The sequence below is a fragment of the Miscanthus floridulus genome, chromosome 17 (genome assembly GCF_019320115.1).
Source record: "Miscanthus floridulus cultivar M001 chromosome 17, ASM1932011v1, whole genome shotgun sequence".
NCBI classification, from domain to species: Eukaryota; Viridiplantae; Streptophyta; class Magnoliopsida; order Poales; family Poaceae; genus Miscanthus; species Miscanthus floridulus.
In genome coordinates this window covers 28,859,537-28,872,853 of record NC_089596.1, presented here as the reverse complement: position 1 = coordinate 28,872,853, position 13,317 = coordinate 28,859,537, and the positions used below count along the sequence as shown (strand labels likewise).

The 13,317-nt window shown below is 41.4% G+C and overlaps 1 protein-coding gene across 1 annotated transcript in view; it reads left to right on the top strand.

Annotated features, from left to right (window-relative positions):
- LOC136514854 (uncharacterized) overlaps nucleotides 1–11,259 on the top strand; it is a 50,069-nt gene extending 38,810 nt beyond the window's left edge. The window contains exons 6-7 of the mRNA XM_066508559.1: nucleotides 10,927–11,038; nucleotides 11,145–11,259. Of these exons, the coding sequence (XP_066364656.1) occupies nucleotides 10,927–11,038; nucleotides 11,145–11,259 (227 nt within the window). The remainder of the gene's footprint in view (nucleotides 1–10,926; nucleotides 11,039–11,144) is intronic.
- The last annotated feature ends 2,058 nt before the right edge of the window (nucleotides 11,260–13,317 follow it).

Below are 13,317 nucleotides of genomic sequence, written 5' to 3'. Positions count from 1 at the left end.
TTCTAATCTAAGACTCTAATGGGGTACTTGGCATAAGTCAAATCAGGTTCTAGTTCTACATCACCAAAGTCGATCACTTGGTCAGGTACTTGAAGACACTTCTTTAACTGGGATATATGGAAGATATCATGCTACAATGGGTTACTTATTTAATTACATGTCTTGTATCCCACAAGACAACCCTGGTTTACTAGGAAAGCAGTAAAGGAATTACTACTACTCCGAGCTCTCAGTCAGCGGCATCCGTGCCCATATCGGACGAAACCTCATCTTCATCTGAGAAGTACACTAACTCCTCAGGATCCTCCTCCTCTTCTTCATTTTCGACTTCTCCTAGATATACAATCATTTCTTCATCTATAACTTCACCATCCCCATGAGGTGGATGAAGTTGAGCATACAACATGTGGACATTCTCATGAAGAATGGCATTGTCCATCTCCAGGTCTTCTACATAGAACTCCAACTCATGGACGCGTTCATTGGCCGCATCCTCTCGTGTCCAGGCTTCATTCCACAGCTCCATGGTCATGGTGATGCCCCTTTGCATTTCCACCAGCTCTTCTTGATCTTTGGCATGAGCTCGACGAAGAGTGTTGAGCTCCTTAGTCAGGTTCTCGATGTTGGCGGGGTTGCTTGAAGCTCCTTCAACTTCTAGGTTCTTGGAACTTCCTTCACCAAGCTCATGGTTTCTTGGTGCCAACTGGTGACGAGGGACTCCATGAGGTCCGGTGGACTTGCGTGCGGTTACCTTGGTCTTAGCCATAGCCTATAGGATTTAAGGTAGGACTATAAGAATAGCTTGAGGATAATGGAGGTTAGCAAGAATGGGATTGACATTACTTACCCAACCACTTCTTAAGGGGAATTATTATGCAAGGTGTTCAAGCATGATGCATGAATTGATTTTATGAATCTAGGTACAAAAGATTTATATAATCATAAGTACTAGATTTTTAATACATAGGACAAACCTAATCATATTATCCACCATGAACTTTCAAATAAGATAGGATTGAGTCTAGATCAAAGATAAGAAGAAAGAAATTTGAACTTTAAAATATCAAGTTTATTTTCTTTGATCCAAATCAATTTGAAGGTTTTCCAAAGTAACCAACAATGATCTTAGATGGGAACTGCTTTGATACTAGCTATGGCAGAACCTCCTATGAAATTGGGCCCACATGCACCTATCATTGTCTTGACAGACCTCGGATAGCGTACACGAGTTCCCAACAACTCAACAGGTCTATCGGGTGTCCTTGGGAAACCCAAATCATCCACGATTCTCTTTTCAAACAGGATCCCAATCACAAACATTGCAGATTACAATAGTTTATTCAAATATATACATTAGATTAAAAGATAGTGGAAGTCTTAAGATAACATAGTTTACAAACCAGTTGTTTTCAAACTTACAATACCATAAGTGTCATACAACCATAGTAGCGGGATAATATTACATTAACATTATTTATCATACAAACTAGTGCCTTGTCCAAAGGCCATTCATCACTCCTCATCGTCATTGACTTCAAACACAGACATACAGCAGGGACCAATACAAGCCTGCGCATGTGACTCACCTGCAACAAGGGTTAACAAACCCTGAGTACAAAAGTACTCAACAAGACTAACCCGATGTAAATGGGGTGTAAGACTTTTAGAGATGCAGGTGTTGGGGCAAGGTAAGGATGTAGCAAGATTCAAAAGTTCTTTGCCAAAAGCTTACTATTCTTGATCCTATTTTCAAGTTTTACCCCTAAGTCTTCTTGGTTCATTATCTCATACTAAGTGTTCATATCCCATGTTCCATTCCTTCTCATTCCATTCCTTTTCTTAAGTTTTAGTAATTCACCAGTCCTACATTGCTTCTGTAATGAATCGAGTCTCCATATCCGTAGAGCACCAGCAATTCGAATTGATTCAAGTCCCAGCTATGGATTCCTTATCACACGACATATGTAGAACTTAATCTTGCATACATCAACCTTGCTACCGGGTCCTCCTATACTAAGCCGTCTCCACACCACCCAAGAGCACAGCACACCTCAAATCCGGCCACATTCCAGCCATGAGGGTACATGCTACTCCCGCCATCTCTCCACTCCCAGTGCGTGGGCATTCGTCTTAGTATCGGATTAGCCGAAGTAGGCTTACCAGAGTATGTGACCAGTACTACAAAGTGTCTTGTTCAGAAGATCCACAATGAGTGGCCTTTAAGCGACATAGTTGACAACAATATCCAAGATTCAAGATAAGTTACCTGACTAGTCTCTAATTCATTCTATCTTCTTTCTTTCTTTGGCCAGTATGCCATCTTTGATTGTATCGAAACTTTTTACTTTAAAAGCCTACCATAAAGCATACTAAGCATTCTACGCCTTTGTAAATGAAATCATCTTCAAGGATGGTAAACAATTAACAAGGTAGGCAATGCATCAAGTAGGAAACATTTGAAATAATCAACTTAATGCAATAGGTAACATAGGTGATAAACTTTTCAAAGTAAACAAGGTAAGGGCTTAATGCATAAACTGAAGCTTGCCTTCATTGATGATCTCATGTTCCGGATCAGTACCACAATTATCGAATCCCGTGACAACCGGGGATTCTTCTAGAACTTGCTCAACTAGAATCGTTTCACTCTCGGATTCTACACAAAATGATAACATATGCTTTAACATGATGGTAATGTAAACATGATGCCGTCATGGTACATGAAATATAACAACACTTTGAATACAACTGTTCTTCACGGTACAGTCGCAAGCCAGCAAAACCAACTTGTAAATCTACCGTCAAGGATAACACATGTGACTTGACCAAACTAAGCTTGAAACCCTACTAGTCACAAAACATGACCAAAACAAGATCAAACACTAATCAAACACTTTAGGGTTTGCTTTTATTTATTTTTGAATTAATTTGGAAATAAGCCCAAAAATGAACTTGTTCCAAATGACCTCAAAATTTTACGTAAGCTTCCTCATGACAAATTAGTGTACCAAGACAAATTTCATAATTTTTGAAATTATACAGTGGCCTACAAAAATCATGGAAATTGCATTTATCAATTAATGAACTAAATTTTTGAACATTAAAAATTTATTCAAATTTCATGTTCAAAATTTTAAACCATACTAGAGCATGTATAGAAGCTACACACAAATTTTTAGAATTTTTGGAGCTATGATTATTTTCCTACAAATTTCCAAAGATTCAGCACTTTTCAAAATCAGAAAATATCAAAATCTTCCTGTTCTTCTCTTTCTATCTCACTGACAACCTGACCCCACTGTCATTGACACATAATAGGACACGGCGGCGCTGCCATCACTGGCTGGCCCAAAATGCGCCGACGGTGATGCTCCGGCGAGGCAGACCACACCCTATTGATCTACACCATCCTACGAATCCATCCTAGCCCTTAGAATGGCAAAAGGCGCACCGGAGAAAGCTCCACGCTGGCCATGGCGGCTCGGGCACGACGGCGCACGGCATAACCCTGGCAACGATGCAGTAGAGTCTAAAGCGAAGCAAGCATCACGTTCAGTAGCTCACCACGATCATGCCGGTGTGCTTGGTGAAGACGGAGATGGGCTGGAATGACGTGGCCACGTGAGGTCGATGGTGGCGGTACTCCGGCCGGCTCCGAGGAAGAAGACGTTGCGCCGGGCGATTCTGGCCAACCCAAGCAACACGAGCAAGCCAAAGAGGAGCGCAAGACCGAGGCGATCGCGTTGGCGTAGCTAGGCACGACGGACGTGGCTCGATGGTGGCTATGGCGAGCGGCGGAGCTAGCTAGCGGTGGAGCAGAGCAGAGGGGAAAAACGAGGACGACGGCGGCGGTTGCTGCTATTTATAGACAGGAGGAACGCGCCCGGCGTCGACAGCTCATGCCTAAGCTCGCCACGGTGCCGGCTGCGTGTCAATGCGTGAGGAAGCGGCCAAATCAGTCGGCGGCGACAACTGCGTGGCGCCGGCGGCAAGCAGAGAGGTGGCGCTCGGTTGATTTTCAATTTTGAAATATTTATAGAATTGCCACTGCGTTAATTTTGCAAATTACTCACAAATTTTCTAAAGAAGTTGAAAATCTCCAAAAATGAAAGTTGCTCAACTTTTCAAACTCTACAACTTTGCTTCAAGGAACATTTTCAATTTCTGCCTCCATTTTGAAATTTGAATTTGGGGTGCATTTGAGCATTTGAATCATTTCAAAATTACTCCAAATTTTATATGTAAACTTGAAAAACTTTGAATACCAAAGTTGATCCTTATAAAATAATCTTCAACTTTGCTTTTTGTCACAATCCCAAATTCCAAATGGATTTTGAATTAGACAAAAGGGGCAAAAAGGACTTTTATGATTTGAATATGAATTCAAATTTGATTTGTTTACCTTTTGACTTTAACTTTGATTTTTGACCAGTAACATGGCCCATTAGGGTTATTTGAGTTAAATGACACATGGTCTCACATGATCACATGAAATTTGACCCTTGTGGTCATGATCTTTATTTAGGGTTTTGAATCCCATCACATAAAATAACAGCATTATGAAATAAAGCTTATTTAGTGAATGCATTCAAAATTTTCTACTTTATGAATGCTTTGCAATGCACGTGATGACATGTCAAGTTTTAGTGTTAGGTCAAAACACCAGAGGTGTTACAGGTCGTAATGAGGAGACTACCGGCATCAGAGGTCAGGAGGACCAAGCTACGTTGTCTTTGATTACATTCGACAAGGAGAAGCTTGTAGCTATGCAACAACAAGTACTTGAATGAATGACTCAACATGGGAGTTCTCCATAGTGCTTGCCACAAGGTCAAACCAACATACCAAAGGGACCAGTGAAGAGACAAGTGGCAGAAGCTTGGAAGAAAATAAAGTCCAATGAAGGTGCTGGTAGTAATACGCTCAGAGGTCAGTATCAATGTCAATGTTGCAAGCACTATGATTTTCCCTATCTTTAGAACAAGTCTAATAAGAGAGAAGTCAAGGTGAACCCAAGTTGTGAAGACAATGTGGATAAGAAGAGGAAGGCGGTCTCATTAGAGCTAGAATTGGGAAGCAATCAACATTCAAGTTCTACGTTGCCACATCCAGCTCTAATCCCTGGTCAAATAAACTCAGACTCTAAAGAGTCAAAAGTTTCTCAAGCTAAGATTACTCCACTCTTTCCATAGGAGGTATGCATAGATGGGTGGACGATCACCTATAAGGAGTTTCAACCCCAAAAGATCAAGCGAGCTAAAAAGCGGTCAAGTCTAACAAAGATGAACCTTCAGAGTCAGCAAGTGACAACACACTAAGCAACAATTCTGTGGAGTATGACATCACAAAGAATCCAGCTAAGAGAAAGTGTTATCATTGCTAGTAGGAAGGACATTATGTTAAATCTTGCCCACAGAAGAATCAACAATTACACCATGGAAGTAGCTAGAGTCATATCACTACCGGACTGCCACCAAAAAGTGTCAGTGATACCCAACCTGAAAGAAGCATTCGCTGAGAGTGACGAATGAAGAAGTCATGCTAGACTACCCAAGATCCTTAGTTAAGTAATAAGAGTTTGTGCCCTTTATATAATAAAAACGATAGTATTGCAAGTTGAGTCAATGATTGAATTGTGCATCTTTATTGCTTGTTGAATCATTATTATGCTTATGATTGTTTTAAATCTTTGTAATGATTGCAATGATCTTGTTGGGTGTTCCCACAATTTCATTTAGTTTATAGGCCTAAGGTATAAGGACCAGTGCAATAAATAGTGGGTTATGGTATTCTTCTGTTCCCTCTATCTGGTCTTTTTAGAGCAGCTTGCACTCTTCGGCTTATATCTCTAATCTTCGATGAACAAAAATCATCAAAAAATTCTGGACAATAGTAGACTTCAATATCTTTCTCTGAGCACAAGAATCAGCCTAATAGCTATTTTAGTTATGGAGATATGAAAATCACAAGGCGATGCATCTGTGCTGTTTGGAACCTAGAACAGTTTCTCTTGTGCACTGTTTTATAATTTTTCCAATGGTACAAGCTACAATATCATTGGATTAATAGAATGAGAGTTACAACTATTTTACTGCACTGCTATTTTTCTGCTCGCGAGGAACTTCAGATTTCTTGTCTTGCCCCTACGCGAGAGTATCAATGGTATGACATAATGTCTTGGTATTAGTTAGCTCATCTAGAAGGAGGTGCAAGCTATCCTATTGATCTTTTCTTAAGGGGTAGCCAAGTTGAAGAATTTGTAAGATGAAGAATCATACGTTCTAGTTTGCGCAGTGGAAGCATGGTGGTACCCAAAGATGTGAGAGAAGCTCAAAGTCTCAATGAGGTTTGATTAAAGGTTCAAGGGAAGTTTATCCAAGATCATCAAGATTTTCGTAGAGCTACTAGATATGCTTTTAAGTTCGTTTGGATCAAGAGACCTCAGGCAAATGTTCGAAGGAGTTCAAGAAGAGGTTGAAGTAAAACATATGTATTAGCTTTGTCAGATCAGGACAAGAGCTTTATATCCATTATGATACCTTGTCAAGGTGTGGGATGTGTCCTTACACGAGAGGAAAGGTAGGGTCTTGTTCATAAAGTCAGCTAAGGAAGCGTGAGTTAAACTACCTAACATGTTATCTGGAGTTATCCATTGTGGAGCATGGTAGTAATATCTTCTTGGAAGTAAGAGTGACATCTAGGGGGATCACAAGAATCTACAGGACATCTTCACCAAGTTGGTCTTGAGCTTGTGATATCTTCATTGGAATGAAATTGGTTATGACATGGAAAACTGCTATCACTTTGAGGAACAAAGTCATGGCCGATGTCCTTAGCAACGGAGAGTTGTGCTAGGAAGGTTTGGGTGACACCAAGGACTAAGAATTATATTCCAAGTTTATGCAACCTGACCGGAACCATTAATGTTTTGAGGATTGGTGGTAGATTCTCCTTCTGGTCAAGGGATTCGTAAGGTTCCGTTGTAAGGTAAATATTTTAATAAAAAGAATTGATATTATGGACAAAAAAGAAAGGTCGTCTAGTGATTGGAGTTACTTGAGGAATATTTGGAGTATCTTTTAGAATCTTAGAATTAGTTTGCCAAGTTACTTGGAGTAAGGTTAGCGGGTATGCAAAGTAAATTGGATCCTTATCAAGAAGATGGAACTACACGAGGAAGTAAAGAAGAATCCAAACATGAGGTATCCCTATCTCTTAGTCAACGTCTTCTGAATCTCAGGGACAAGATTCATCTTAAGGGGGTAGAATTATAACACCCCAAAATTTACCTCTTTAGAAAATAGGTTTAAAATGATTTATTTATGAATTTTTGTGCACATAAAAAATAGGAAAATAAAATTTTTCATTAAATTAAAATTCATCATAAAGTTTGGCAACATGTTTGTGCATACATGCCCTTGTATTTGATTTATTTGGTTGAGTGGTTTTGATTAAAAATTTAAAATGGTTGAAATTGCTTTTGCAAATGAAATTAAAAATGGCTTTGAAAGAAAGAAAAGAGAATTAGAAAATAAAGGAATTTAAAAAGTTGTAAAATTTATTTTTGAAAGCCTACCAAAATTGTTGATTTTGAATTGAATTGAAAAGTGTATTTTAAATCATATTTATACTTGATTCGGTTCATATTTGAATTTGTTTTGAATTAAGAAAAGAAAAAGGATTTCGACAAAGAAAAGAAGAAAATTCTCCTCCCTCTCTGTGGGCCGAAGGCCAGTTTTCTCCCCCCCCCCCCCGCCCCGCGTGGGCTGAGGTTGGTGTGCAGGCCTAGCTCTTCCCCATCCCTCTCTTTTCCTCCGAGCTGGCCCAGCCACCCCGTCCATTGCTTCTCCGCGTCCGTGGCCCGTTTCCGCAGCCGTGGCCCAGCAATCCATCCCAGCCTAGCCCAGCTTCGCAGCCAGCAGCCGTGCCGCGTGTCTCTCCTCTCCTCCTGCTCGCTAACTGTGCCGGCCCACATGTCGGAGCCGCCTTCTTCCTCACGTCGTGTCCAAGCCGGACACCATCTCTGCTGAAGTCGTTCGTGTCCGTCGCTGCTACGCGCCTCGTGGCGTGCCTCCCAAGTCAGCCCCACCCCTCATAAATACCGTCCGAGCGACGCCGCCTCTCTACTCCACCCTCCAGCGCCACAACCACCTTCACCAAGCCGCCTATGCCCTAAGCCACACCACTGCGAGCTTCAAGCCGCCTAACCACGCCCGAGGTCGCCACCGTGCAATCGCAGCTCCCTCCGAGCCCTCCATCGCGCTCGCCTCGAGCTTCTCTTGCTCCCCATAGTCCTCTAGTGCCCTATGGTAACCGGGAACATCGAAGCCGACGCCGTCGGCGAGGTTCGGCCATGGCGCCACCATCCAGGTATTACGCTAGTGACACCCTTCTCTCTCTGTCCACTCTTGGCCGTCCATCTAGAGATCAAGAGCCCAGATTAGAACGTACCCCTTCGCTGGCGCTTTTGCAAAAAACCCTTACAATAAATCGGATCTTAACCCGCAGTCCATAGCGTCTTTTCAGATTATGTTTTCTTCTTTGGAAAGCGTAGTTTCTTCGGTTTAGATCCAAAATACATTTTTACTTATTTACAGATTTGCCACTGATTTTGTTTTAGCCATAACTTCTCTGTTTTAACTCCGATTTGACCCATTCAAATTGCGTTAGGTTCGTAATTTCATAATCTACATGTGCATACTACTGTAAGATATATTTTTAGCTTTTAAAACTCGAGGTTAGATTTAATCTATTATTTTAATAAAGGAAATCTTGTTTAATTCATATCTTCTTCGTTTTAGCTCCGAATTAACCTGTTCAAGTTATGCTAGATTCATTGCAACGAGATCTACGCGTTAGTAACATTGTCTATCAAGACACTATTTCTAGAATTTCATGGTTTAAACTCTAATTTGAATAATAATTATGCAACTGGATTTTATAAATAAAATATGATTTGTTTTACTTTAGTTTTATGATTCAAATCTAAATTTAACTTAATTCAATTTATATAATCTTTTATATAGTTAAAACACGTGAAGCATATAGTTTTATATTTTCTCTTATGAGTAGATCTTTCAGTAGTTGTATCTTTTCAACTGTATCTTTGATTAGCGTGCTCTTTGCATCTGTGTGTTCGTAGTGAGATGTAGATTCATTTTACAAACTTTTCATCTTATATTTGGTGTACTGTTCTAATTTAGATCTATTGTTTGCTTTGTGTATGATTGCATGGATGCTTGTGTTGTGCTTTATGATCTTGTCCAGTCGGTGAGTTATACGTGGTGAATAAAGAAGCAGATCTTTGAAGTTTTGGACTTGAAGAAGGATCTAAGTATAAGACAAGTATAGCATGTGACCTTCCTTGTTGTCCTATACATCTTTAATCATTTAATTCATGCTGTATGTGTCTACCTTGACTGCCACAAAGGATTTTCTAGTACTTTGTTACCTTGTACCTTGATACCTATGGGGTATTGCATTGGGTAGTATGATGCTAGCGCTCAATTAAAGACCATGATCTTGTAACTTGACTAATGGTATATGCAGTAAACACTAAAAGATGCTTTTTACCTACATGGGACAAGGGGCCTGGAGCATTGGGCTATTTATGGTGCTCTAGATTTCTCTCCCTAAGGACTTATCTATAAGTGATCATCTGGGACTTACAGTACAACTGTGAGGGCTATATGGCTCTGGCTTTTCTAGCTTGTTAGAGGTTACCTTTATTGGCGTTAGAATGGCTTAATGAATCGGGTATAGGATAACGTCTACTCTTATGTATATAGCTGTGATGGAATTATGCCATTCGATAGGGGGGTCCTATATCTGTTTGTCGAATGAATCTAATGGCCCTAACTTGTTAGACAAACCTTTGAAAGGCTTCATAGTAAACCCTGTCGACCTTCCTTGGTAGTGGGTTAAGAGGCTCGTGACCTCGGGCGAAAGGGTAAATCACGACTCACAGTGAAAGTGTACAACCTCTGCAGAGTGTAAAACTGGTATATCAGCCGTGTTCACGGTCACGAGCGGCCTTGGAACATTTACAGAATAGATGATGAACGCTGATGATACTAATGAGAAAGATGCTCACTAATGATTACTCCCTCCGTTCCTTAATATAAGCCATATAGATTTCTAAAGAAAATTCCAAAATATAGGTACATATCAGCTCCCACGCCGATTAGTTTAGAAACCTTCCTACCGTACATAGCACATGCCCCAACCAATCCCTTAGATTTAGGAAGCAATCTGATTAGGAGAGAGAAAATGGTCTGATTTTTCTTTTTTTCCTCGGTCTCACATCCTTTCCCAAGTCGTGCGTTAATATTGGTGCTAAAAACTATATGGCTTATATTAAGGAACGGAGGGAGTACTATTTATGCTATTCATTATTCATGTTTACCTGATCATGTGTTTATGGGCTTGGGATAAACTTGTTGCTACTCTTATGCTAAAATTATGACAATTAAAAGCTAATCACAGTTAAACCAGTGTCAGCCTTTTGAGCCTCATGAACCCCATGTTATATTTGTTAAGTACGACATGTACTTACGCTTGCTGTATTTTTCTCAATTATTTGGATAAAAATCCCGGATGGGTACTAGATTGCTAGTTTAGAGGAATTTGGCTTGTGATCAACCAGTCAGTTATCCCTTTGGAATTGGAGTCTTAATCTAAAGTTGTCTTTCCGCTGTTTATTGTCTAAGGTTATATTCTTTATACTAAGTATGTTATATATTAAGCATTATCTATTGATATTACCCTTATTTATAGCTATATGTGAGATTTGACTTTCTGGACTCATATATGGTGTGTATCTGGTTTTGTTCTTAAAACTAGGTGCGACAAGTGTTTATTGTAATGATACTCTAATTTGGTTATCATAAAGGATGTGCTAATATGATTGACATCATTGTTGTGTTGGGGGAGTTGGAGTGGTGGTAGAACAACCTGTCATTTTCCTGAAGACTGGTTTTGAGTACTCTTCTGCGTGCCCATTGAGCACTCCAAATGGGAGAATGGTAGCTCTACAGAAGTTTCTGCAAAAAAGTTTCAACAACAGTTTGCTGTTATGTTTAGCATTGCCTTTTTCTGCACCTAGAAAATAGGAATAAGTAATTTGAACCCATTTTGGATTGTAGGAATGTGACTTTTGAGATGAAGCACATCAACAAGGCTGGATCATCAACATTCAGTGTCGCAATCGCGCCATTCTCTCTGTCAATTCTTGGGGACGACAATGATGTTCTGCTCTAAATCACACTAAGACTTAAACTAGACACGCAAACACAAATAGTTAATGTAGTTGAATGTGCAAGATTCAGCTGAAACTACTAGGGTTGACCGATGGCTGGAGCCAAGTGCCCTGGTGCAAGGTCAGGCACAGTTTGCTGGAATGTTGAATCTGGACCATGCGAGTGTCAATTATGAGGCACAATAGGACATCCTATCAATTGTACAGCGTGGAACTATAGAGCTTGCTATCAATATCATGTACTTCCTTCGTTCCAAATTATAAGGCGTTTTGGTTTTTCTATATACATTACTTTTTGCTATGCACTTAGACATATACTATGTCTAGATATATAGTAAAAATAATGTATTTAGAAAAACCAAACGTCTTATAATTTGGAATGGATGGAGTAATATACAATACTTTTTTTTTATTTTTTCCATCACCTTAGTGATCATGTCCTTTTATTACACTGTATATCAGCTCAGCAATGTATGGTGTTGATATGGTCGTTGATGCTTCAACTGGACACTGTCACGGCGCATTGCTTTTTTTTTTGAGAGGACGGTGCAATGGACTAGGGGCACTTGGTGGGTTTCAACTCTAGCCTACCCCAACTTACGTTCAGATGAAGTCCATAGGCTCACTTCCTTTGGAAACCCGATGTGGCCATGGATCATGATTCAGCTTAAGCGCATGACACCGGCCTGGGCCAGCCATAGTGTCGGACGAGATAGGGCAAAGGAGTACGCAATCTCTATTAAGCGACCAGTCGCACTACGTGCTCTGCGCGCGATCCCGCTCCGCAACAGGCCGGGCCAACAGTGTCTTTCGCCTCCCCCCGAAGTCCCTCTCACAACGCACCCAAATTCTCATTGGTTTCTGCTTCCTCCGTTTCGGTAGCGCAGTCGGGCAACGAATCCGTCGCTGTTCCGGCAAACGGTGGTGGCGGCAGGCTGGAATGGGGATTGGGAGAAGCGAACGCGCAGCCAAACCCTAGCCCCGCGCGCGCAACCACGGGGAGCTCCACTTCGCCGCGCCGGTCAACGTCCCTACTAGTGGCTCCGTCCCAACTTCACGACATGGTGATACCCTTTTCCTACTCCTTGCAGCCAGAGCTCGTCGGCGAGCACGCCGTTCCGGGGGCCGAACCGCAAAGAGACCTTCTACCGTGTCCTCGCCGAGCAGCCGGAGCTCGTTGGCGAGAAGGAGCCCAAGAAGCGCATCGGCGTGTGCGGCGTCAAGGTCCACCCCTTCTTCTGCGGCGTCGACTAGGACCGCATCCTGCAGGTGGCGCCGCTGCAGGACGAGTACCGCATCCTGCAGGTGGCTAAAGGTGTTGCTCTTCTTGCTGTGGTGATTCTCATCCTTTCAAATGTGGCCTCTAATGTTTCTACATGTATTTTTTCTGACGCATATGACCATGTATAACCATATAATATGTTAGACATAATCTGCGGCTCCCTATTCTCTCCTTGGTTGGAGACTGGTCGGCTCGGCCGACCACTCCCTGTTGAGAGTTGGAGACTGATCGGCTCTGCCGATCAATTCCTGTAGCTATAGCAGTATTGCAATAGGCCACCTCTAGTGCATTAGTTGGTAGCTATTATATCAACCATGTCTTGGTAGTGGGCTGAGGTAAACTTTGTACTGCTAGGAGTAGTTGGTATACTCTGTACCTTAGGAGTAGGTAGTTGGTGTACCATGTATCTTAGGAGTAGTAGTTGGTGTACTCTTGTACTTAATAGTAGGTAGTTGGCTAACAACTATGTACCTAGTAGAGGTACAGCTAGAGTTGTATATATTCCGTCCAGAGAGCAATGGAATACTTAGTTCAATTGCCACAAACTAAAGGGCAGGGTTTTGGCCAACGCTGGTGCTTGTGCTGTATGTGTGCGCGCGCTGTTTTTTCAATCTCTTCTTCTACCTCTAGCCATAGTGAGTGAGTGAGTGTGTGTGCTGGTAAGCTAGTTGCTTACCTATGCAGGGCAGCCAGGGATCAACATAATATACATATATGCTCTTCTGTTTGCAAAATTCATGACACACGGTATTTTGGTATTTTGAGAGGTTGTGTGCTC